Raw genomic sequence first — 27,870 nt, 5'->3', positions numbered from 1 at the left:
TGTCCTGTAGCAAAGGGCTCTTCACAGTCTTCAGACTTTCCGATACCACAGGGGATTTGGAGAAATTCTCACTGTGGTTTTCCTCGGTGGAGGTCTGTGACTCAATTTCCAATGAATATTGGAGGGGAGCCCTCTTCTCTTGTGGAATTGATTGTGGGTCACTGAACTCTGCCCCTCTTGTCCTCCCCAGCTGAAAGTCTATGTGACAGCATCAGGTAGCTTTGGCTCATGTTATCTGGAAAGTTCTCCCAGAACAGAGCAGAGCAGGTCCTTTGAATGCCGTGCCTTATCTTTTCACATAGAAAACCAGCTGGGCAAGTGTCTGACTCATGAATTCTCAGGAACTGGGAGAGGAACTTATCAGGCCATTTCTGTCTGGGAAAATATGCTCAATGGAACATGTAACTGCGGGACAGAGAGGGAGGGAGCTTCAGGAGGAGAAAGGGAAGGTGAGGCCCCTGTTCTGGCCAGAGCCTCAGAAGTGCCGACACACAGAAGTCTCATCCCATAGAAACTAATGTTCTTAGCAGTTCATCCAGCAGGTTCAACCGCACACCTGCAGAGACTGGGTCAGAAGAAGCAATGAGGCCAGAGACACACGAAGTCCTGATTCCTGAACCCCCAGCCCCCAGGCCACGCAGAGGAAAGCTGGCCCAGGACCTGGGCAGGAAGAGCGTCCCTTCTCCTCGCTCAGCTACTTGTTCACTCAGCCTCTCCTCAGCTCGATGGCAGTCAGCACCTGTCCAGAAGCGGAGGCCCAGAGCAGGGCAGCTTTTCTGCCCACGGAGCCCAAGTTGCTCCTAGGAGGCAAGTGCTCGTCTCGATGCTTCTTGGCCGCTCGGCTCTCACTGCAAGTGGAGCCTTGGAGACAGCACCTTGCTCCCCGACACTGGACCGTGGAGGAGAACACAGCTCCCCCTCGCCGCAGGAAAGCCCCTCCGAGGAGCCCCGGGGCTCCCAGGGCAGTCAAGGCAAGGGCTCCCGGGGGTGCCGGGGGCACGCAGAGCCAGGGCGACCGCAGGCAGCAGCCACCTGTGGGTGTGCAGCTCACCCTGGAGGCACAGCTCGGGGCTCTTGCACGGGTGGAAGTGGGGGGGGCATCTTTACACTCAGTCATTGCAGGAAGGGGGCTACAGCACACTGGTGTCCCCCCCCCCCCGACTGGACAGCTCAGTTCATCCTCTGTGTCCGCACCAAGTGCCCCACCGATGTGCGAGGGCCTGAGAAGCTGTCTCCCCCTCACCTTCCCATCCATTTCCATCCTCCCAGGAGCTCAGGCCAAGCCCCCCCCCCCCCCAGCTCTCCAGGGAGGCCTGGAGGTCCTGCCTTCCCAAGCCACCCCACCCCCGGCCCTTCTCCCCGCAACCACCCGTAGCCACTTTTGGCCTCCGTGACAACTGCTTAACTCCAAGTGGCTGGGAAGGCCGGGACCTGACTGCGCCCCGCAGCCTCCAGGGCTCTGGGTTCTGTGGGCCGCCCTCCCAGATCCCCGCGGCCGACGCCTGCCCGCCCTCCTCCTGCCCCGGCCCCTCCCTTCGTAGAGATGTGCCCATGTCCACCCGGCTACACTGCCGCCCAGGCCTCCCGAGCTTCCGCGTCCTCAGCAGTGCAGGGCCAGACGACCCCAGCTCTTAGCGGACAAGCATCTGGGAGGCAGGGAGGCAGGTGCTAGGCAGAAATCACACCGTGATGGCTGTTACTACGGAGACAGCCGCAGGCTGCTCGCCTCAGAGCTCCCTGCCCTAGGACTCTGCTGCTGTCGAGCAGACGACAGACAGGTCTGCAGCAGTGCCGCTGAGCACCAGCTACGTTCCCACCCCGGCACCACATCCTCCACCCAAACCAGAAAAATAACCGATAAGCATTCGCTTGTGCAACTTAAACGTGACAAATATCAGCAAGACAAGGTGCTGCTAGCTCACGTCTACACACGTCTATAATCCTAGCTACTCAGGAGGCCGGGATGAGGACTTCAGGTTCAAAGGAAAGCCCCCGAGGCTCCATCTCCAATTAACTTACAAAAATGCTCGACTTGAGGTATAATTCAAGTGGTAGGGTGAGCAAGCACACTGAACGACAGCACAGGACCCTGAACTGAAGCCCCAGAACAAGCAAACACAAGATCGACAGTCGACTCACTACACACGTTAGAGAACCAAGGTTAATGCTGGCATTGCAGTCTGAAGCAGCAAGGGCCAACACCACAACCACACCACCTGACAGCAGATCAGAGCTTTGCCGACAGAGGCCTGGACAAGCCGCACGCTACACGAGTGGGATCACTATTAAGAGTGTGTTTCACTGCTCACTAACCCCGGCCTCTGTCAGGATCTGAACGATCCCTTTCTCCCCGATCTCCCAGGGAGAATGGCTGAACCCCAAAATCTATGAAAGAGCAGTCGGCCTTGCCTTCCGCCGGCAGAAGGCCAAAGGCGTACTCTCATGGACTTGCGCTAAGTTGAGGAAAGATTGCTGAAGCCTCCCCTCCCCCCAGTCCCCTCATGTTACCAGGAGCGGGGGCGAAAAAGAAGGCATCGGGGACACGCTGCGGTGGTGGGATGCGTCTCAAAAACTTTAATAGAGAAAGGCATTTATATAGAGGCAATGGCGGGAAAGAAAGGGGGCTGGCCAAAGGGCCAGTCCTAGGCTAAGGACCATGTCCATCAAGTGATATCACGAAACTTCCTTTGTGGGCGGGACAACCCCATCATGGTGGCACGCACGTGTTCACCTCCCAGGGGCGGAGGCTTTCTTTTCCGGTTGAGGCCAGAAGGTGGGAGGGACTTCCTCCCATTGTCCCAAGGCTGGTGGAAGGGCAGCCTTCCACCAAGGCCATAACAATCCCCAACAGGCCTCGCTTCTGATGAGCCCATCCTCCACCCTGCATGCCGAGGACAGACACTGGGGCAGAGGCCAGATGTGGCAGAGGCTAAGGTGTCTATCTGAAGGGCAAACTCAGGCCTGGTGTGGAGCCTATCTGCTACCACAGCACTGTGCATCTACAATGGCAGCTTCTCGGGTACACGGGCCCCCGGTGACTGGAGAACGCTACGCACTTGAGCCTGAAGGCCACGCGGTCCCTGTCCCAGCTAGACCCTACCACTACGAGCAGAGGAGCCAGAAATAATATAGAAACAAATGAGGGTATGTGCAATAAAACTTTATTTATGAACACTGAAATCTGAATTTCATATACTTTTTTCATGCTGCAAAATATTATCTTCTCAACCTTTTTAAAAAACATTTGCTTTTTCTTTTGAATTTTTTTTTCAACCTTTTAAAAATCATTCTTAGTTCACAGGCTGTGTAGAAACGAACGATGGGCTGGCGCGCTGACTGCCCGGCTACGATTAGCGACGAGATCCTCCACCTACTCTTCAACATGCAGAGCATGAGTCTGGGTCACCTCAACAGGCCATGGCAGTATCTCTACATCTACTTCAGTAAAATTGCTTTGATTTGCATCCATTCCCGCTACTCAGTCACTCGCTTGGCACCTATTCAATTTGTGTATTGTGCAAGGTCCTTCCTTGGGACACGGGAAACCGAGACCTGGCTCTACACTCAAGTTCTCACACAATCTCAGCACACAGCATCAGGAAAGTGCAGTTTAACACCAGGGGTGTTTTATGACACAGCTATATTAGATTCTTAGAGGTGCTGCAACACGGTACCACACACTAGGTGGCGAAAACAACAGAAGTTCGTCACCATCCTAGACGATCCAAGTCTGAACGAGAACAGCAGGGCTGGTCTGTTCTGGAAGCTCCGAGCGAGACTCATCTCATGACTTTCTCCTAGCTGCTATAGCCCGGCAGTTTCTGACGACCCCGGGGATCGAACAGGGCAAGCCTCTGCCTGCATCCTCTCGGGGCCTCTGCTGTGTCTGTTTTTCCTTCTTTACTCTTACAAAGACTTGGCATCCAAGATTCTGTCATGTCTAGCTCCTTAGTTTCTCTGCAAACAAGTCTTTTACCAAGGGAGGTCATATTTACACGTTCCAGGCAGATCTATCTTTTGGGGGCCACCATGCAGCTCACTACTTGCAAAAGACGTCTAGAAGACAGGACCAACGTTATCCAGAAAGCTGATCCTTGAAAGCTAAGAGGTGCCGTTGGTCAGATGGAGATGAGAGAAGGGAAAGTCGGGTTTAGGTTTAGCCAGACCACAGTTATGAGACGACACCACATGGGACAATCTGTAAACAGCAAGTAGCTGAGCTTGGCTGGAGAACAGAGTGTGACGGAGGAGAGGGGCAGGAGGCCAGAGAGGTGAGCAGGGATCTGATCGCGAGGGAAGGATGGCATGGGCCGTGTTACGGCACCATCCATCTAGGTCTTGATGGAAGCTTCTGGGATTTTCTTTCATGTAAGCCATTTTAATTGTACTCCAGTCACTAAACCACAGCTTCTCCTCACCATGAGATTGAGATTTCATGATTTCGTTTTTATGACCTTTAACTGAAAACATGTTAGTTTTCTATGAGGCCTGAGATCATGGCCTGGGAAGTCCCACTTCCACCCCCTCTTCTCCGAGGCCAAAGGCTGCTTTTCCTGCATATCATTTGCTTCCCGATGCTGCCTTCTCACTCCTGAACGAGATCAAGCAGGTGTGGTTGTCTTTCTATTACTACTTCCATACAAGAATACATCAGAACAGAAGTTTCAAGTTCATAACACGATCACTGGTCTTACTATACAAAGCAAAGTATTAAAAGCACTTATGTACATTGACAAAGAAGAAATACACAACTGAAAAGACCCACTTATCCCCTAGAAGGAAAAATGTGTGATGTGTATTTGCATTCCATAAAAATATACATGAGAAAAACTTCAGAAGCCTAAGACAAAACCTCAGTAAACCAAGCCACACTTAGAAAAAGGAAAGCTGATTTTTATTTTATCAACAGCCATTCTTTAAACATGAACATGCATACGTAATATTCTACGCACACATCACAGTTTTTAACGTTAATAAAGGTTAAACACACAACATACATCCTTACAAAAAAGTTAAAATGCAAACTTAAAACTTTAAACAAAAGTCTAATTTAAAAAAAGTTTGTGTTGGGTACCATTTGTACAACACAGTTAATTTAAACATTTTCATTTTGGCTGCACATGGAAAAAGCGGCAGTAGAAAATAAAGTCATTGAGGGATTTTTAAATAGCAGAATAGGCAGTTTCGCCATGCAGGAGAAGCAATATTAAATATTAGTTTTCAAAAAAAATCCACATTTAAAAATATTTAGTTCAAGTCACAGAATTTTTCTCAGTAGAGACCCCAATGCAATGCATAATTAGCTGCCTTAGATGGCCTGGGTGAGGGGACTGCGTCCCTTCAGAGGATAACTTTACTGATTTTGGCACAGAAAAAAACTTGTAAGAACAAGAACATGATTAAAAAAGTGGGAAGAGGAACAGAGGAAAGAAATAAAAGCCAGAATAAATGAGATCGTAATTGCAATCACTAAAAAACTGTGCATTCTTAGTCATTGCAGAACACTGTCCTCCGTCTGCAGTAGGCGCTCGCTCCAGAGCTGTTATTGCAGCATGGACTTGATTTGCTTGGAGGTAGTCTCATCATTCAAATGTTTTGTTGTGTACCTAAAGGGGGAAAAAAAGGATCCATTTTAAGAAATTACCGACAGTCTGCATTGCGTTCTATCAGGATGCCAGGATGAGCTGGGCGAATCTTCTCATCCAGTGATGCGTGGCTGAAGCCAGAAGAGCCAGAGGAGCCGCCCTCCCGCCCCTCCACCGCGCCCCTCCACCGCGCAGCCCGTCACACCTCCTCTCATAGCACGTTTGCTCTCACATGAACAATTAGCTATATCTCAATCACGGGAAAGAGCTGTTTCACCACGGAGGTGGGCACATTACAGCTACAAGTCAAACCCACCACCTGGTCTGAGCTACACTTTTATGCTTTGGATAACTGGGGGAAGGGGAACAGAATCAAAACAATCATAGTATTTGGCGATGAAATGGAAATTATGTGAAATTAAAAATCTTAGTCACTATGAATGAAACAGCTCAAGGCTTGTCTTTACAACAAGATTTTGTTTTCTAATTACCACTCTGCATGGGGGGGGGGTGGCTTACTAAAACCAACAGGTGTCTTTGCCTGTTTTTCTTTTCCTTCCCTTCCCTCAGTAAAGACTCCAATGCAGCGGAATTTACTCCATCTTCCTCCTCTACCACTGCCCTCCTTTGCTTTAATTTATAAAAAAAAGGGGGGGGGGGCAGAATCATCCTTAAACTCTAAAGAAAATACAATATTATCAGTTCCTAAAGTAACTTCTGAGAATATTTCCTTCAAGGTAAAATAGAACTAAATCTCAAGTTCAATTACCTTCACACTAAACAATATATTTGTTGCCACATGCTGGCTTTGCAAAGTCTGACCCACAAGAAACAGGAGGGCTTGAAAGAAAAATCTGGCTGACTGACACACAAGCCACGTCCAGAAAACAATCAAGGAGAAAGCCTGACAACACTAATGGTAAAAAAAAAAAACATGCTTTGCACTATAAGAACCACAAGAAGATAATTCTACATACCAGGCTTATGGCTAAAACAGCCTGACATCATGCAGACTTTAAATTAAGTTCCTTTAATATCATTTAGAATAGATTTCCATTCAGGTGATGACTGATTATGCAGTACCTTTCATGAGAAAAGTATTTGAAGGAGCAATTCATGACATGAGCATCACTATGTAACAAATACTTCTGTGTTCATACCATTGTTGTATGTAAGCCTCAAATAATCAGGAAGTGGGAAATCACCTTTCAGGTCATGAAAATGTTATTACCAAGTAAATTTCTGTGGCAAGACATTACAAAGTACTGAGATTTTAATCCAAGCACATTCCAGCATCCTCAGCAGTTTTAGTAATTAAACCAGGTAAGAATAACAGTAACAAAAATCAAATGAGTGATCAATTTGCTTCCATTATATGAAATACACAAAAGTGTCACAGATTTGTACTGATACAAGCAGAACTGCAGTAACACTACAGTACAAGTTAGAAAACATTTAGTAGAATACTACTATACAGGGCCACAGCTATCTACATGTATAGAGAGAAACTTCTAGCAGGCTACACATCAGAATGTTAATAGTCGTTTATCTCAACAGAGTGAGATTACATCAATTCTTTGTCTTTAAATTCTCCACTGTTTTCTGAATTCTACTTGCACTCAGTACCTATTACTTTTACTAAGTCAAAGTATAAGCAATCCTTGCTTCGAAGGGGCAAAAAAACCCCACAAAAAGCCAAAATCTTGGATCAAAAACAAAACTTTATGTTCACAGTGCAAATGCTGATTCTAAATTTTAAAAAAGGAAAGATAAGGTTGCTGTTCTCATGCACTCATTATAAAACTCAGTAGCAACTAAATGAAAGCAATACTACCTGTCAGCAAGTTGAAACCTTCCCATCTCAGAGTGAACATTTATTTTCATATTCTTAGGTGCTGCCAGATTCTGAAACAATTTCTTTGCACATATACACCATGTATTTCCTTACCTAAATCTTTTATATGTAAGTATGTGCAGATACGCACCTGAGAGCATTTAGAAGACCTTCTACACTATTAGGAGGTTGGTCCTTAAGAACTTTGATACAACCTTTCATCTAAGGAAAAAAGAAAACAGAAAAAGTAAAACACTTGCTTTTTACATAATATTCATTTTCTTTTTGGGGGTGAGCAGTACAAGGCTTGAACTTAGCACCCTACACTTGCCAGTCAAGCACTCTACCACTTGAGCCATGCCTAAATATTTAAAAAAGTAAAACTGGAATCAGAACCACGTTACAGAACTTGACAGACTGTCAAATTATTCACTTTTACATGAAGGAAATTTTATAAAAGAAACACAAATTTACCAAGTGTTATTAATTTCAGTTTGTCAGTTAAATCAGTCGTTTGGAGAACCAAATCAGTCAACCAAAAGCATATCCCTACTGATAGAAAAGAAAGGGTTTTAGATGTGAAAGGGATTAAGAACTTCAGGGACAGAATGGGTGTGCTGGCATTCTGTAGAGGTGAGAAGGGACAGGGAAACCCCGAAGGTCAGGGTAACTTGTCTATGCATAGACTCGGTCCATATGTCAGAAAAAGGGAAGAATTCAATGAGGGCAGGGAGAAAGCACAGCAGAGTAGAAAGACCACAGGTTTTGGAAGCCCGAGAGACGTGGGTTAAACCTCCCACGGGACCATTCAGAATGCAAACACTCAATTTCCCATGATGCAGTTGCTGCTAGCAAAGGGTGGGGGTAGGACCAACACCCTAGCATTGCCACAGGCACCTGGGAGAATAAAGGAATAATAGAGTGTTAACTCTGTTCTCTTGGCGTAAAACACACGCTCATGAAGGCACAAAGACTGGCAAGATATTTGTATCTGAGATCCAAAATGCTAAGAGAAGACCTATAGTTCATTACTAGAGAAATCTTACTGATTGTGTAAGGTACCAACATGCTAGAAGCCTGAACTAGCAATGAAGGACTTGGAAGACAGTTCTCTCCAAGTACTAATTCCAATTTGAAAACTAACCATGGGAAGATGATGAGACAAACTACAAAATAGAGAATCTAGAATGCTCCTTTATTTCTAATAGAAACTTCCAGAGAAACAAGTAAAATCTGGTTATAGTCACAAATTACTATGAGTTAGTAGGGCAGAGGAAATAGGGCAGACCAGTACTGACATTTTGCATATAACTTTGGGATGAATCTTTTCTTTGAAGTGGCACTGGCCAAAGGAATTAAAGAAATAAATAGAAATTTTATTTTGTCTCATTTAGTGACACTGCCAAGCATGTAGAATAGGAGGCCCCCACAAGGAGGTGGTCTGTAGACAATATAGTTATCCCTCCTTTATTTAACTCCATGCATGCTACCATTAACAAGACAAGAGATCAGAGAAGATGAAAATCTTCCATTACTGCAGACAATAAACCCAGAGTTCTGTGAGAATTCAGTCTACTAGGTCTTAAAACAAAAAGCCTATTGATTATCATGAGAAGAAAATGGTTTGGAATTATATGAAACAACATGTAGCTTACATCAATTTTCGAAGTTTTGGCAAATGCTCCCACTGGATGTACATGGTCATAGAGTATGATGACACCCACCATCACCCTCAAGCAGAAGGACACTGTCTCTTCATTTGTAAATCTGCTTCTGTATTCCCTGGAGGGCAAAAAAACATGTGGATGGATGAAGCACATCACGGATTTAATGAGCTGACTCCACTTGCTGATACTGAGACATATTTTATAGCTGGGTATGCTTTCATGATATTATTATCTCATCAGTACTGTTAGGGTGAAAAAGAAACCCAGCAAATACTCACGGTGTTTCCAGCATGACTCTACACACACTCGCCATGGTGCTTAGACAGTCTGTCGTATTTTCTATGGGTAAATTTTTATTCTGCAAGTATATAGAGGACAAAAGGGGAAAATTATTTAATCATTTAAAACTTTAAAACACTGCAACTTTATAACCTGTCTCTTCATAATTTCCTAAATATGCCCTAGATTTATGCTGTGTTCTAAGCAAGCTCTGGAGACACAGCTATGTAAAATAACCCGCTTGAGAGTGGGCACGGTCATGCAGAGGCATGAAGCCTGGATTTGGATTTACCCTAAGGACACGCTTTAAACAGAGGGGAGAAGTTAACTGTGTGTTCAGACTACTTGGCTGCTCCATGGCGAGAGCGCCACAGTGGAACAAGAGCCTAAGAGCCAGCGGGGACACAAAACAGTACCCAGAAGAGATGGTCACATCTCCACAGGCAGCAAGAGGAGTGAAAGTTCTGATGCTACTTCAGAGGGAGTCAATGAGATTTCCATAGAGCAGACTTAGGGAGTGAAGAACAGAATTTAAAAGGATAACCTCTAAGTTTTTTGCTTGCACAGTGGTATTGCGAAAGACTGGAGAAAAAGGCAAGATGGAAAAGACAATCAAGAATTCAATTGGGCCACTTCATTACTATGGTGGTGACAGTACCTCAGGAAGAGACAGCAAACAGGTGAACAGGTGTACACACATGGATCTTGGAGAAAAACTAGTACTCAGCTTGGGTATGTAATGACAGAGATGTGCTGGAATCAGCGGGTGGAAGAGCACCAACCCAAAGAATCACTTCCCGGGCAATACCTACCTCTGATACAAATTTTGTTGTAGCATCACTTAAGGTTTTCAGCATTGGGGTTGCCTCAGCATAAAACAAAGACATTCGATTGGCCAACTCATTATTTACTTCATTTTCTCCTTCTGCCTGTGTAGAAAATAAGCGCACCTGCTATTAGTTCATGAATTATTAAATATGAAAACATCTACAAAAAGACCAAGACAGAGAGCCTATCTCACTAATGCTTATTCGTCTAAAAAATACCCTTAAACAGACCCTCATGTACACATAATGCTAAAATATTCCTTAAAAACAAGCTTGCAAATGACATTAAGCAATTTTAAAAAATGGACTCACATCTACATATCTAAATGATATTAAAATCTTGAGGGATTCTTACTGTACAAGAAATTGTTACACAGGCTGTAAAGAAAAGGAGGATGCTTATGAAAGTCTACCGGTCCCTCATGATGAACACAGAAGCATCCACACATTACTGCAACAAAATGCTACCAGACAATGGCAGAAAGGGGGAGTAAGGAAAAGATTATTAAGCAAGAGCAGAAGACACTAGGAGGACTATGGAAGAACTAGACGGTCGTAGGCGATAATGACAGGTATTCATTCCTACCTGGCAGGGGAGTATGCTTTCAAATAACTTAGTACATTTTAGCATTTTTAATGTACTAAGGGCCAGCAATTAGCTTAAGGTGAAGCTGGAGTCAGATTGTAGAGTGCCTTAAATGCTAGCTTACATTCATATTTTTCTTTCCAAATTTAGCATTAGAAGATAACAACAGCATGTCATATTTCTAAAGAAAGTGGATCCTGATAGTTAGAAAATAAGTGATGCTGCTATCCAATGTCCAAAGAGAATGGGAATTGGGCTTTCTGCTGAAATAGAAGCAGTGAGAGATGAGAAAGGAACATTACAAAAAAACAGAGAAACTTCACTTGAAAACTACTGGCTCTAGCTTTAACTATTAAGGATGAAGAATAGTACAAAGATATCTTCAATATCCTTAGTCTCAGAGTGATGGTAAAAATAACTACACAGGGGGCTGGGAATATGGCCTAGTGGCAAAAATGCTTGTCTCTTATACATGAAGCCCTGGGTTCGATTCCCCAGCACCACATATATAGAAAGCAGCCAGAAGTGGTGCTGTGGCTCAAGTGGCAGAGTGCTAGCCTTGAGCAAAAAGAAGCCAGGGACAGTGCTCAGGCCCAGAGTCCAAGACCCAGGACTGGCAAAAAAATAAATAAATAAAAATAAATAAATAAATAAATAAAATAAAATAAAAAATAAAACAAACTGATGTAAATAACCTATTTTCTAGAAATCTTTATCTCCAATCCTGTGCTTGTGGCACAACCATTTTATAAGTATTTCTTTCTTTTTTTTAAATAAATAAGTAAATGGCTTCTTTGGAATTTAGAAACAATCTGATGCTACTTATCATTCTTAAAAAGTTCTAGTATTTCTTTATTAAACTGAGGCTTGGGTTCATTTTTTTAAAGTTTCTCTAGTTTTCACACCAATTAATACAATGCAGGCCCTCAAACTACACAGAGAAGACAGTATTTTCTTCATATCTAAGGATAACTTACAGCATTTAACTCCTTAAAGGCAGGAAAATGTACTAAATAGCTTAAAAGTAGGATGACAAACACAGATGTACTTTTAATCCATGACCCTGACCTTTCGTCTTGCCAATACCAGTTTATCTCTCTTATTCCAGGTCACTTTCTTTCCAGAATTTATTGGTTCTAAGACTATGGGGACCAAAAAGGCCTTCATCGTAAGTCACTGATTCAAAAAAATTCTGTACAGTTAAAATGAGACAACACAAAGAAAGTTACAATATCCAATATTGTACAGACAAAAAGCAATTTTATTAAAGTAATCATGATAATAAAAGACTGAAAAGGAAAACAAACCAACTCCCTCCTATGGTTTGCTACAGTTTGTGCTCTCCTGTCCCACAGCTGTGACTGTGTATAGTTATTACCTGTAACACTAGCTTTTCACATCTGAATTAATGGGGGAAAACACTAGCTTTGACATCTAATACATGGGGCGAAGCAAAGAAGCAAAGGAAGGAACATACCACCCAGTAATTCATAGCATTAACTTACTGGCACATTATTAATCCTCATACGACTCAAAGTTCTTCTATAATAGCTGAAATCGTTCTGTATGGCAGGATTTGTCATCTAAAGAGGGTATTTAGAAAAAAATTTTATATGCCAACTGTAAAAAAAATTCAGTGAAACACCTAGTAGTTTTTCTTAGTAATAAGTACCATTTTAGATTCTGTAATGTCATTTTAAGAACTAACCTATTATCAACCATGAAGGCCTACAAAATTGAACTCAGTTCTTAATAAACATATTAGACCATACAAATGGTTTCTTCTCAGTTTTAGACAGCATACTGCCTTCATCTTTACAATAATTTCATGACAGATAAAATTATCTCATTTATCACAAAAAGAAAATTAAGATTATCAAACAAATCCTGACAGAAATGTGGAGGCATTCGTTTTGAATAAATGCACATGTGGTCAATAAGATAACCCTCCAGTATGCTAAGATTTTATATACAAATCATTTTTGCTCCAAGTACTAATATATAATATAACAGCTGTCTGTGACACAACCATGAAAAGGCAGTTAGGAAATCCAGTTCATACAATCTCTAGTAAGGTACCCAAGGTCCTGGAATTGAGACCTGCCCAAGGTCTCATAATTCATTACTGTGCCAGAGCATAAAAGAATGAGAGTAAGAAAGAGAGAAGAGGAGAAAGTGGTAGAGGAGGGGGAGGAGAGAGAAAAGGGTAAGTTTTATATATAATGATGAACCACCTGAATAGGAAAGAACATTAGAAAATATTAGAAAAGAAGCTCAAAATTTCTGTTTTAGTGATTTTGAAAATAAAGACTGCATATTGGGTGATTTGCTATTTACCATATGTCAAAGATATGCTATATTTCCAAATCAATTTTCCATTCTTGCTGAAGTACATGATATATCACCTAACCATAGTTTAACAAAGTCTACAGGCTTTTCCCCTTGCTAATACTCATTGAGAACATGATTTTCCTAACAATCGGGGCCCATAGAAAATTGCACCTTGAGTTCATCAAAGCGGAGTGTGAAATGAAGAATCTCTGCAAACTGTTTGGCAAGAGCCTGCTCTCGCTCTAGATGCTGGGTAGGGGAGTATGGGGTACTGGTCAGGGCTCCCAGAAGGCCTCGTAAGGCCGCTTCTAATGGAAAAAAGAGAAAAGTGTTAAGTTGCTTGTATTTTGCTGGCATTTATTAAAACGCGAAAAATTCATAAATGTAATTTTGAAACCCCAAATTAAGGTCTCTAAATTCCATTTATAAACTGTAAATGCAGATTTAATAACAACATAGAAATGAATTAAGGACCAAGCTAAAGGGTGAATGCAGTTACTTCTATCATTTCACGCACTGAGGAATGTTGTTTAATGAACTATTATTCACTGTTTACAACAGCTTCTTCAGGGGCACTGAGTCCACTTAGTCAAATCTATACAGACTATGAGTGAAGTAACCATTTTTCATACTCTGAATATGCTACTTACAAACACAAACTGCTTTCTCTTAGCTACTAAGATAAAAAATATCTGATTTAATAAGCTTTACACAATAAAAATATAACTCAGGCAGAAGAGTTGAAATAACTCTACTATTAGAGTGCAAGATTAATACTGTGTTTCAAAATGGAAATACTAATAATTCATTTACAAATAGAACTCTAATTCCGTTATGAGCTACAAATAAGAAAACAATGCTAGATTCTATGAGTTAAGCAGTGGTATGACATGAATGGACAAATGCCTGATTAATAAATATTAAATGACAAACTAATTTCAGATAATCAACCTTGACTTAAAAATACCAGCTATAAAGACCATATGAGCCAATATTAGCTGTGCACTTAACAGTTTCTTATTTAACTTTGACTACCAAATATGACCTAAGCACTACAGATAAATAAGCTCAAAAGAGATTAGAACCCAGGTAATAGCTAACTTTCACTATCAATATGACCTAAGCAATACAGAGGGTAATTTGTAGCAAGCATGAGCTATGATGTCTCCCAAGCCTCACATCTATTATTATTGATGCTCTCGAGTCCACACATAATATTCTAATCTACCAGGTTTGCATATATATTCTTACATGGCTAACTCAACAAATGTTGAGTCGCTGAGCCTCTCTCACGTGAGGCTAAGAAATGCGTATCCTGTTAGCAAGTAAAACAATAAACACTCTTAACCAGGTTACTGACCAGGAGATAAGGTAACCCACTGGATCATAACTTTACAGAAAGTCCTTAGGGTACAATCAGGAAGGCTCAAGGCTCCCAATGACAACAGGAAAATTGGCAATGCTTTGCTCTATCCTGTTAGCATACCCCTCTGGTGAAATGGCACAGTATGGCACTCCTAATGAGACACACTACACAGACTAATTCATTCCAACAGCTGAAACATAGGAAGACATTTAAGTCCAACCAGTTGAGTCTATCCTCTAGCTATTCTTATTTCATTGAAATATGTTGAGTTTTGGTAGAGAAGCAGAGCCACCTAGAGAATGTTAACTTCAAATGCAGCTAGAAACTAAAAGCACAATAGTCCATATAATCAAGATGCAAAGACCTTGGCTGACAGGTAAAAGAGAACTGTAAAACTAGATAAGCAAGATACTTGATCAACTGTGAAAGAACTAATTTTCATGCTTAGGAAAATAAACTAATATTTGTTTGTAATAAGTAAAAGATTATTCAAAAACTTCTACCTACTCTATGCATGCATTCATAAGCTCGATGGTAGAGTGCTTGCCTACCATGTGCATAGCCCTGGGTTTGAGTGCCAACACTCAAGATACAAGGCTCCCAGACTTGCACACTTAGAGACAAACTCTACCATGTGGATTTGTACACTAAGATCCTTTAGCATGCAAAGGCACTTTCTGTTGAAAATATGATTTGTTGAAGAAAACAGCCTAAGTAATCCAAAGCCTTGGGATAATAAAGATGATGAGATTACAATGTAGTCATATAACCTGTTTTAAGTATAGCAAACATTCTACCAAATTCAGTATTGTGAATGTAAAATACTCTAGATAGCCTTTGACTCTAATATACCTGTTTGTCACCATTAAGTCATACTTAGAAAACTTCCCACTTACCTAACCTCTGAGAAAATTCATAAAATTTCTTTAATTTGCCTACTAGTGGAACAACTGCACCCCATGCCTTCTCTTGCAACTTCTCATCTGTTGGATGCTGGATTGCCTTTAAATCCAAAGAATAAAAGAAAAAAAATCAAGACAAAATGAAATCACCATCATGTCATTTTTACACTAAAATACAAGCTCTAGCAAATGTATAAAACATGCAATAGTGGACCCAGGAATGCCAAAGGAGCATCTTCAAACTCATAATTACTTTAACTCTATTATAGTATACATTAAGCTTCCTTGCAATACTGATATATATATTATACTATATATATAATAAAAACACACTAAGTATGTTTGCTAACATTATATTATACCATGGTGTCATTTAGATCTGAAAAAGACAACATTTTATATTAGTTACAAAATCATGGACAGTATGCTTAATATTTCTTCAAAAAAGCAGCCAAAAGGGCAATAAATATGCCAACTCCAGGAACAGGTTCAAAAACAGCTATAAGCTCCTAGAAGCCTGGCAAATATTTAACAAACTTAAACTGACGTGAAAAAATGTGACTCAGAAATCATGACATACAACAACCACACTGCATATAACTCAATTCCTATTCTGGATGTTAAGTTTCCTTAGGCTTTCCTGAACAAGATGACCAAGTAGGTTGAAATCTGGGAGGAAAAAAAACAAAACAGAGGCTAGAAACCCTAACATAAACATGCCTTTGTCTACATTCTATCTTTTAATTCATAGGCATTCTTTTCTGAATATTAGAGGTTATTCACAAATAATCCTTTTGCCTACAGATGCCTTCTTAATCCTTTATAGAACTTAACATTTTTTTAATAACCTGTTTCACTTTCTCTAACAACTTCAAACAAACTAGCCATACTATTGGAAAGCTGAAATTCAATTAACAAAGGGGCCTAAATATAAACATCAGCAAGTATTAGCATGTCTAGCTTTTCCTAAGGCACTAGTACTGTAAGGACATAACATTACTAGAACAGTAATGGGAAGTTCTTATTTCCCTCCCTTGGAGTTTACTCAAAGGAGTATATTATATAGGTCTTCATGCATGTATGTAATTTTATAGATTATATCTGCTATCCTATCTTATTCTATTTTAAAACAGTATTATTTAGCATATATTTAATTCTACATTATTAGATTATCAATAGGAAACTCAGTTTATATCAGGAATTGTTACATTGTTTACATGGATTATTTCTATGTCCACAGCAACTGAGTTGCTTTCACATTTTTGCTACAGTGAATAAGGGAGCTATAAAGGTTTGCACCTTCATACTTTCTCTTGAATTATAGTTGCTTGGAATACAATTCCCCAAACACAAGAATATAGTCATTGTAGAGTTCTTATTCTCTACAACTGGTATGCTGACTTCCAAAAAAGGCCACCAGCTTACAGTATTATCACGCGCATTACTTGAGAGTATCTTTTCATAAATCAACCAATTTTCTTGGATGTAATATGTACTTATTAACCGTGTATACTGGTATTAGAATTAGGAAATTGAAAGGGAATACCAAAATTGAGAGACAACGGGTAAAATAAGAGAAACAACAAAAGCAATGCTTGCAAAACTGTTTGGTGTAAGTGAACTGAACACCTCAAGGGGGGAAGGGGAAGGGGGGAGGGGGGTATGAGGGACAAGATAACAAACAGTACAAGAAATGTATCCAATGACTAACTTAGGAAACTGTAACCTCTCTGTACATCAGTTTTATAATAAACTTTTAAAAAATGTACTTATTATTACTTATTGGTTGCTGTACTATTATTAAAATATTATTATAACCACTGATCTATGACAGTCCTTTGTATGTATGATATGTATACTCAGCTTTTATTTGTATCACTTTTTTTAGTTTTTCTTGTACTTAGAAACTTTCTAGCTGTATCATTTACACATCAATATATACATTTTTAAACCAAAATTTCTTCAGTCCCTAGAAGTTTAAGCATCTGACTCTCAGCAATATATGTATATATATATGAGCTAAAATGCACTTTGAATGTTTGAGCTTATATATCTTATTTACCAACTTCTCTGTCTTTAATATTTTTGGGGGCGGGGGGGAGGGAGTCCTGGGGCTTGAATTCAGGGCCTGAGCACTGTCCGTGACTCCTTTTTGCTCAAGACTAGCACTCTACCACTCTACCACTCTACCACTGTGGCGCCACTTGTGGATTTTTTTCCCCCCAGTTTATGTGGTGCTGAGGTATCAAAACCAGGGCTTCATGCATGCTAGGCAAGCACTCTACCACTAAGCCACATTCCCAGCCCTGGTCTTTAATTCCTTTATCAAATAGTTTATAATGATGGCACATTTTACCTCTTCCTTTTTTCTCTTCACTTTGATATGTATGTGTATACAGCTTATGAGCAAAAGCACTCTTGCCACTAGGCCATATTCCCAGCCCCTTGTATACAGCTTAAAAAAACCAAACAATCAACTTTGAAGCTGGGCATCAGTGTCTCATGCCTATAATCCTAACTACGCAAGAGGCTCAGATGTGAGGATTGTGCTTTGAAGCAAGCTGGGGCAGGAAAGTCTGTGAAGCTATTTCCAATAAACTACTCAGAAAAGCCAGAAGTGGCGCTGTGGCTCAAGTGGTAGAATGTTAGTCTTGAGCAAAAAAAACCCCTCAGGCACAAAGCCCAGGTGCAGAGCTCAAGCGGAAGGGAGGAAGGGAGGGAGGGAGGGAGGGAGGGAGGGAGGGAGGAAGGAAGGAAGGAAGGAAGGAAGGAAGGAAGGAAGGAAGGAAGGAAGGAAGGAAGGAAGGAAGGAAGGAAGGAAGGAAGGGAAATGCGTGTAAAGTGCTAGGAGAGAGAGAGAGGAAGGGGAAATTATGGACATTTGAAGGGCGGATAGGCATTCAACAGGAAAAGAAGAACGAGCACTCCCAACAAAAAAGAAGTTAGTATGCATGTGTAAGACATGCAGGCCATATCTAGTGCACTACACGACAGTACCATATAGTACAAAGGTAAATGTAAAGAACATGGACAGCTGCTATTCTCAACTAAAAACTCTCCCTTTCATCCTTACATTGAACATCTGGTCACCAATAGTGTCATCTTCCGGGTTCTGTACCTCACCTAATGTCAGAAGAGAAATCAAACTGGATGGGACTAGAAGCCCAAAAGATCTGTACTTGATAAGTGCTGCACTATTTGTTATTCACGACAGCAGAAGCAAAATGGAAAATGAAGTGTGAGGGCCAAGCATGGTGATACAAGCCTGTAATCCCAGCTTTTCAAGAGGCTGAGAGGGAGACAGGTGGTTTTGAAGCCCTTCACAATAGAGGCTATTTCAGATAGTTAGTGGAATTCTATCTAAAAAAAAAAACAACTAAAAACAAAAGGCACAGGGGTGCAGCTCAAGTGGCAGTGTTATTCTAACAAGTTGGAGGCCCTAACTAAATTCAACCCCCAGTAGTCTTCCCCACCAAAAGATAAATATGAGAATAAGAAAATTAGTTTTAAGTCCAGAAGCTACATAGCTCCTTTTGGAGGAAGAAATCAGTAAAAGGGAGTTAAAAAAGATTGAAGATATAATTATGAGAAGGGATAAAGGAAAAAAGTCATCTCCAAAACAGGATGCAGAACAAAGGTAATGAAGCTTGTCTTATAGAGAAGCACAATGTGAGAAATGGCAGGAATGGAAAAGGAAAGGACTAGAAATCTGGCTAAGTTCAGAGGTTGGGAGAGGAAAGTGGAAGGGTACACCACTCTCCACCTAGCATCAGGCATTAGAAAAAGGAAGCAAGGGGGGCTGGGAATATGGCCTAGCGGCAAGAGCACTTGCCTCCTACACATGAGGCTCTCGGTTTGATTCCCCAGCACCACATATATGGAAAACGGCCAGAAGGGGCGCTGTGGCTCAGGTGGCAGAGTGCTGGCCTTGAGCGGGAAGAAGCCAGGGACAGTGCTCAGGCCCTGAGTCCAAGGCCCAGGACTGGCAAAAAAAAAAAAAAAAAAAGGAAGCAAGGAGGAGGCTGGAGGCGGTGGCCCCCCCACTCGGAGTTCCTAGAAAGTTTAGGACAAGCAAAGCACAAGAGGCAGAGTTAAGTCACAGGTTATGTTCTCTCACCCTCACAAAAAGCAAAGCAAAAATAAATAGTACCCTATGAAAAAGAGATTTCATTTCAAATATGACTGTAATCAAGGCAATAAAACTTTAAATTGGTTTGGAAGAGGGAAGGAGAATAAGAGAGTGACAGACAGATACACTGTATGCAAATATGGATGTGTCAAAATGAAACCTAATTGCACAGCTAATGATGCTAATAAAACTATGGGGGGAAAAGGAAAATTGCAATGAGATATCTCACAGCTCCTGGGATGGCTATTATCAAAAAACAAAAGACAGTAATTGCCGGGAGAAATGTAAAGCAGTTGTAACTCTTGCACAAAATGAGAACATAAAATGCAGCAGCCAATTTGGAACACAGCCTAGAGGTTCCTCAAAAAAAAACTGCCTGGTGCCAGTGGCTCCTAGTTACTCAGAAGGCTGAGTTCTGAGGATCAAGTGTTGAAGCCAGCCTGAGCAGGAAAGTCAGTGAAAATCTTATCTACAATGAACTACCAAAAAAGCCAAAACCAGAGCTGTGGTTCAAGTGGTAGAGCTCTAGCCTTCCTTCAACAAAAGAAGCTCAAGAACAACGCCCAGACCCTGAGTTCAAGCCCCACAACCAGCAAAAGTAAGTAAATTATAATTAAAAAAATAAAAAACCCTTTAACATGTGTTATTAAGTATTGTTTTCCTTTACCCTCACACATCACTGCAGTCACTTTTGAAAAGGCCAAATGGCCCTCCTTCAAATGTCTAGAAAATAAATGGAAGTAAGAAGTGAGACACGGAGAATTTCATTTACTAGACAGCGAGTAGGTGGCTTTTACCTCTCGTATTTCATGGCCAGCTCCTCTGTATGATTGTAAGTCTTCCAAGATGCCTTCTGCATCTTTTAATACTACATTCACCTGATTATAAATTTCCTTCTCAGACTCTGTAGGCTGGGCATCTAAATAGCAGGAAAGCACAAGAAAATTTACAGTGACATGAATTTTTTAAATACATGTATAACACTAAGAAATTAACAACCCCAATTTCCAAAAATGAATTACATTTCAGTGCAACAGAAATACAAGTCTATAAAATTATCTTGGTCATCTATACTTTAAGATTGACACTACTTTCCTATAAAGTTTATTTTACTCATAACAATAGGTTTTGATAGAAAAATGTAAAAACTTTTCAACAAGTAGTTTTTACATGTTCCTCTTTTCTAGGATTCATTTAAATTGTCTCAACAAATAGGATCTTGTAGGGCAAACAAAGGACAATATGACAAGGGACATTTAAGACTAAGCCCATAGCAGTAGTATAGCAGTACTTCCCTACCAATGAATACAAGGTCGGGATTCCTGTGTAAAAGAGTTAAAATTACAAAATGCTCCAGAATTTCCAGGATGCTGAAAATGAGATACTTCAAACTATACTACAAGACTATTGCTTGAATTCTGAAATGCTGAAGTAAAACAAATTCCTAAGTACCTGATATTTATAGTGAGGAAACAAAGGGAGAATTACAGTTGCACAAAAATCATCACTGGGGACACACACGAGCATTTCCACCATCTGTGGTGTTAATCACAGAACATATGCTAATAGCGATTCAATCTGGGTTTCTCTCCGCTAGAATTAAGGTAACAGAGATCCTATTTTTAGTAACTTGGACATGTTACCTTTAAGGATAATCTTAATACATTTTTCTTTCCTAAATCTTTCCAAGAGAACCATATCCAAAATTGCAAGTAAGGCATAAAGCACTTAAAACAATATTTTAGTAAAAACTTAATTTTTTTCTCATAAAGAGGAAAAAAATGTAGCTCAAATTCGTAACGTTAGATTAAGAGTATTTCTGAGAATTCTCTTTGTTTGCCAACCATATAAAACTAGTGCCTAGACTTTCTGTATTTACTTTACTTCACTTCTCCACAATACACAATGATCTAATATTTACTCGTTTACTTGGGAAAATTTCTCCTAGGAAACTTACTCCACAAACAAAATGAGGAGAAAAGATGCCTTCTACTGTAACTTTCTACTTGGGGCAGTTTATAACTCAGTTCTCTACCTATTAAACCTGACAATGAGTCCAAAGTACACAACATATTTCTTCAACAAGTACAGTATTAAATTTGAAGTCAACACAGATAAAACAGTATATCAAACAGGAGAAACATTCATATGTAAAGCCAACTTCTAAAAATTGTGTCCATATATCTAGCTGTTTCCCTGCTTTCCAAATTTCTTTTCAGAAGTTACCTTCTTTACATAAAAACACTCTGATAAAACAATTGCATAAGAAAAGTGAACTGGTAAGCTAAGACTGGTTCCAGAGCTTACTGCAAATACCGGGTGTTGCAGCTAAATGACTACATGCTTTAAAACTCAGGGTCTGTCATTTTAATATGTTTTCACATTCTGCCAGACTATATTTTCCAAAGTAATAGACACACACTTGAAAGAAGCAATCACAAAACGTTATACTTACACCAGATGCGGCAGAGAAAATACTTTCTACATGCAAAAATGACAGTTTTGTACTTTTTCATATGGAATTGTGGAATTATAGACATAACATCAATAGTGGAAACATATTATAGTTTGAATTTATGAAGTGGGAATTCATGACAAAGGACAATATTTTAGCCATTATATATCAAAGGAATTTGTGTAAATAAAATATGTATTTTGGGTGTGGTGACTAGTTATTAACATAAAAATGTGACACTGAGACTTACATACAAACAAAACATTATCAGGTAGAATTAAATAGACCTTGTAAGTAGTTAATGACTAGTAAAAGTTTAATAAACACTAAAGAAATTTATAAAAATAAAGGAGATTCACATTCCCCCCCCAAGGGTGGGAAAACACCCAGAACCACATTGATTAAGCCTTTTTTAGATTGTCACAGGAAAGTCACATGTATAATTTTGAAAGCTGCTGAAGACTGCTGTAGAAATGAAGACAAACAGAAATAGCAGACAAGTAAGCACTACTGTACTGAAAGCAAGTCATGCAAAAGGCTGAGATGCCAGGGAAGGAAAAAGACTTTCCCCCACAAAAAATGGCATTACATAATGTAACCAAGACTTGTCACTTTGATTTTTCATTGCAAAGATGGCTTTACTTCAAGAAAACATAACATTCAGCCTATTAACAAAAGAATACTCAGTTGATTGCAAAATAATGCATCTACTACTGAGAGCAAACATAGATTTTTTTTATCAAACTTAAGTTTCAAGGGCTTTTGAAGAGAAATTAGGAATGTTTTAACTGCTCTTACCAGTAAAATTAAATATTACAATAAATATACACCAGTGTCCTCTAGGGAAACTATAGTTAAAAAGTAACTTAAGCTGGGCATCGGTGGTTCACACTTATAATCCTACTAGCTACTCAAGAGGTTGAGATCTGAGGATCACGGTTCAAAGCCAGCCCAGGAAGGAAAGTCCACGAGACTCTTATCTCCAGTGAAACACCATAAACCTGGATGTGGCGCTGTGGCTCAAGCCTTGAGCTGAAGAGCTCAGGGACAGCAACCCAGGCCCAGAGTTCAAGCCCCACAGCCAACAACGAAAAAAAAGTAACTGAAAGTTGGGGGATATATAATAAAAAACTGGCTACAGAAAGAAAAACATTTTAAGAGAACAAAAAACTATTGTGATAGGCACTGGTGGCTACGCCTGTAATTTTAGCTATTCTTAAAAGGCTGAGATTGGAGGAGCGTAACTTGAATCTAGCCAAAGCTGGAAAGAAAAGTCTGTGATATTCTTATCTCTAATTAACCACCATAAAGCCAAAAGTAGAGCTGGGAACTTAAGTGGGAGAGTGCCAGCTTTGAGCAAAACGCAGGGCGGGACTACCCTCCCCTAAAAAAATGTGTGATTGTGGGAAGAGGTGTTTTTTGCTTTAATCCTACATTCATTCCTCTATAACTATTTACAACCTATCTCCCTAAGTTTCATTAAAGCAGGGACCAAGATGAGTATTATATATTATATACCACTGGTATAGTATGCAAACTCAGTATGAGTAGATTTTCTACAATAAAGTTATTTAAGGAATGAGAAGGTACAGGCATAATTAAAGGAGGGCATGGGCTGGGGATATGGCCTAGTGGCAAGAGTGCTTGCCTCATACACATGAAGCCCTGGGTTCAATTCCCCAGCACCAAATATACAGAAAATGGCCAGAAGTGGCGCTGTGGCTCAAGTGGCAGAGTGCTAGCCTTGAGCAAAAAAAAAAAAAAAAAAAAAAAAAGCCAGGGACAGTGCTCAGGCCCTGAGTCCAAGCCCCAGGACTGGCAAAAAAAAAAAAAAAAAAAAAAAAAAAAGAGGACATAAGGTATTTTAATCTCTGATCAATTTTGTACACAATTTTACTGAAGGAAAATTACATTATGCTACCAGAATGAAGATATTTCAAGTACAGAACAAACACAACTGAAGATATGGAAGAGATAAAAGAGAAAAGCTGAAGAGTGTATGCCAATATTTTTAAATAATTGGGAGGGGGACAGGCAGCACAAAAAGGTGTAAGTAGGAGAAAATGTATGACTAAATGGAAAAGGCAAAGCTGACAAAGAATCAGAGAGGAGACTATTCTATTCTCAAATGACCATTTCTCTATTACTCTTCTGTTCTCATCTACCTGGATATAATATTGAACTTCTATATTGCATAAAGCACTCTTAAGGTTTGGATGGGCACAAATCAAAGTCTCTCTTCTCATGAACCAGAATCAGTAAGTTACTAGATACTAGATAATAGTAATTGCTCATTAGAATAAGTTAGAAACTAACAATGTTTTCATAAAATAGTATAACATTTCAAGAACTAGAAGAGGCTATTCAGGCCCCATTTAGTGATTTTTTTTCAAAGTATCATTAGATTCATAGCTGCTATGTTTGATAGGACAACTCTGGGCTTATAACTGAACTGTTATTTCATAAAATACAAATAAAATCTTATCACATAGGTAGAATTTAAGAAAAAAAAATCCCTCTGCCTAAAGATCATTTCACCGAACAAAGAATGGCAATGCATAACTTAAGACCTTTGTACAAGTTCCTGTTCCAGTGTCTCTCATCAAATTAGTCTGAAATATCTGAATTCATCCTTCAAAATACTAGTAAAACACTATCATCAGAAAAGCCTTTGTGATGGCCACTCTCTACTCATAGTTAATCCTTTGTTTTACCCTCTGAATGTAAATAATGCACATAAAACTGTGAGTTTTTATTTCTATCTGTTCTACTAGACTACTAGAGTGTCCTCAAGGCAGGTGTTAGCCAGGTACCTTTACATTCCTCCAGTACCAACTGGCTGGTATGCAGGAGGCAAGCAAGCTATGGTCACTGTGCTTCGTGACTGGAAGGATGAAGAAAGGGGAAGAGTTAGGGAAGTAATGACTTAACTTGGAAGTCCATTTTATAAACTCTAAGTAGAATTTTATTTCATAGAATCCATGAAATCATGTTTCAAGTGAAAACAGATACTAAATTTGTATGCAATCTGATGCAAGAATCCAGATATAGATAGATCTATATTCCCCAATGGCGGAAATGTAATCACCAAAACTTAGCTACTAAGAATGATGAAAATGGTATATCTAACTTAACTACTCTACATAATTGAAAAAGTGGTTTTATTTTTAAATTAACAAATAGGTCTGGCAATTTTGAGTCTGGTATGAAATAATTTGAAATGACTCATCTAATGGGCCAAAGTCCCCACACCACATTCACACGAAATGGTTATTTCTTTTAAAAAGATATGTAAACTGGTGAGTGATAAAAATAAAGAGTCCAGCAATGTTAGAATCTAAAATATATATATATATATTCACTAAATTTCACTTGTAATGTATCAGTACCAACCAAAAGTTTGGTGTTGGCTGGTAAGAGCCAACAAGTATTTAAACATTTATGTCTGCCTTTGAAAAAGTTAACATTTTATGTATAATTCTACATTATTAGCTAGTAATGTTGTAATTTTGACCTTTTCCTACCACTAAATTAACTATTTAAGTTTCAAGAGTAATAGTCTAACCAGAAAAGACTGAAAAGCTGAGATTTTAAAAAATCTTTTAGGTTTTTATATTTAAATTCATGCTTCCCACTTGACCACAACCTAATGTTAGTTTTATAAAAAGATCAAGTGCCAAGTCTTGAACAAGATCTTGACTGTATCAAAGCCAAGATTCTGCAAATGTAAAGGAATTTGGGACAAGGAAGAAAAGGAAGACAAAATAGCAGAAAAATATACAAGACCAAGATTGAAACAAATGCAAATAAGCTAAAATACAGCTTTAATGTAAGTTGCCTCATCTGAAAGAATAATCTTCAAGTCAGCAATTTGCTCAACATCCCCAAGCTGATTAAAATTCATGCTAAACATGCACTTAAAAGAGCAGTGGTAAATTGTTGAGAAGGGTCAAGAAAACTAATATAATCATTTAATAACATCTTTCTCAATTTAATATGGCTTGATATTAGCATTACTAATCTTTTACTAGCCTGCATACAACCCCCAAACAGTAACCAGTCATTTAGTAATATAATACAAGAAGATAAACATAAGAGATCATAAAATATTCTGTAAAATGGATAATGCCATAAACTGACAGTTTTATATAAAAATGCCATGGCTTAAAGATAAAAACATTAAATGATTCACAAAATTATTTTTTTAATCACAAAAACTGAATTAAGGGTGGTAGAAAAGATAATGCCTCTTGGCGTTTAAAGGATCTGTTTTGTCATTAAGATTTGAAAAGTTGTAAACTAAGTATTTAAAAGTCTTTTCAAATGTTTTAACTGAAGAATGCAGGGGAGCACACAATTTAAAACCTAAAAGCTATCTCTTCACCCTTTCCTAACAATTTTCTAAGATCAGTTAAAATAGCAACATTCACTTAAAACACCAATATCTATTTTTATTTTCCAATTTGACAACCAGACAAGCTAAAAGCAATAACCAACAGCCAAAAAGAAGCAAAAGCTTTGCAGCATGCAGAAATCAATGACACTTACCTGCCAATCTTAGACCATACTACAATAGGTCATGCAACACAAACAAACAGAAGGCAAATTACTTAAAGGTCTGTGAACCTATGTTTTTCTTTTTATTCATAAAAAGTAAATGCTTAAAATAAATAAAATTAATTTTTAACTGTTAAATTATCTGAAGGTTTAATAATTTAGGTTCACACTTACCTTTTAATATTATGCCCAAATTACTGAGCTCTGAATGGCCTTCATGAACAGAACTTTACTTAAAATACTTTAGTATACACAGAATAATGGAAGCCTAGTCAATTTTTTCAACTGCAAACCATTTCCCCAAACACTGCTTTGATTAACAAATGTTGAGGTAGTATTTGTCCTTTTCACTAAGGTGTTTTCCATGAAAATATTTTCATTAAAGCTGGTCTCAAATCATAAAATCTCCAATTAAGAGATATAAAATCTCGCATAAAAAATCAAAGTCATCTTATCATAATTAAATCTATAAAATATGACTTCCAGTTCTAGAAGGCACCAGAATTTTATTCAGACAATTCATAGCTCAGTCATGCAAAGCGATTAAAGATGGTGAAGTGGAAACATTCATTTAGTGCAAGACAAACGCAGTCTACCGCAGGCAAAGAGAAATAGGTATAAAATCATCTTCTCACTTTCAAAATCAAGGAAAAAATTTGGCCCCTGTTCAAGGTCTGTGCATGTCAAAACTTTAAGAAGATTCCCCATGTTAAGGTACCTGTCAAGACAAGAATGAGAAAAGAGAAAATATCCCTTTATAAAAAAGAACATCTGAAATTTACTTTAAAAAAAAAAAAAAGAAAGAAAGAAAGGTAACGGAAAACGTTCATTAGGCCATGAATTCATCCTTGAGGTTACCCAGACTGTGCTCGGAGGCAGCATACTGTGGTCTCGAGATGTTGGTATGTAGGACCTACAGGTGAAATATGGTTTTTCCTGTACACAATGGCACAACTGTTGATCTAATTCCTCTCAAAATTCTCCAAAGACAAGTTTCATTAATGGCCTTATAATGAAAAATTCTTTAAGTATTCCAATAGTGCTAGGATTCTGAAAAAGAAATTTCTGATCAAGAATTACTCACATCTGATTTTGTAACGTAGCACTAAACAGAATGTCAAAGTTAAATATTAAGAGGTTTGGCCAAAGCTCACCTTTGCATCTCATCTTAAATTAGCAGAATTATAAAGCTTACTTCCTGAATACTTATAAATATAGCATGTGTTTCTAATCAAATTTGGTTACTAGTAATATTTGTAAAGTTAATGTATTGATTTGGATATGCAGCACAATTTTTATTTTTTAAAGATTATTGTAAGATTAGAAAAAGACTGGCATAGTCACTAAAGCAT

The 27,870-nt window shown here is 39.2% G+C and overlaps 1 protein-coding gene across 3 annotated transcripts in view; it reads right to left on the bottom strand.

Annotated features, from left to right (window-relative positions):
* Window positions 1-4,872: 4,872 nt before the first annotated feature.
* Cyrib (CYFIP related Rac1 interactor B) overlaps window positions 4,873-27,870 on the bottom strand; it is a 60,615-nt gene continuing 37,617 nt past the window's right edge. For 2 of the 3 annotated variants that reach the window (XM_048359322.1, XM_048359320.1), the window contains 10 exons: window positions 27,154-27,236; window positions 20,304-20,425; window positions 15,372-15,477; window positions 13,281-13,417; window positions 12,284-12,361; window positions 10,178-10,294; window positions 9,365-9,444; window positions 9,075-9,201; window positions 7,571-7,641; window positions 4,873-5,606 (listed from right to left, as the gene is read on the bottom strand). In XM_048359322.1, the coding sequence (XP_048215279.1) occupies window positions 5,543-5,606; window positions 7,571-7,641; window positions 9,075-9,201; window positions 9,365-9,444; window positions 10,178-10,294; window positions 12,284-12,361; window positions 13,281-13,417; window positions 15,372-15,477; window positions 20,304-20,425; window positions 27,154-27,226 (975 nt within the window). In that variant the 5' untranslated portion in view covers window positions 27,227-27,236 and the 3' untranslated portion in view covers window positions 4,873-5,542. The remainder of the gene's footprint in view (window positions 5,607-7,570; window positions 7,642-9,074; window positions 9,202-9,364; window positions 9,445-10,177; window positions 10,295-12,283; window positions 12,362-13,280; window positions 13,418-15,371; window positions 15,478-20,303; window positions 20,426-27,153; window positions 27,237-27,870) is intronic. The other variant, XM_048359321.1, reaches the window with a different exon arrangement.

The sequence above is a fragment of the Perognathus longimembris genome, chromosome 12 (genome assembly GCF_023159225.1).
Source record: "Perognathus longimembris pacificus isolate PPM17 chromosome 12, ASM2315922v1, whole genome shotgun sequence".
NCBI lineage: Eukaryota > Metazoa > Chordata > Mammalia > Rodentia > Heteromyidae > Perognathus > Perognathus longimembris.
Note: the sequence above shows the minus strand (reverse complement) of the source record. Positions and strands in the feature narration are given on the sequence as shown.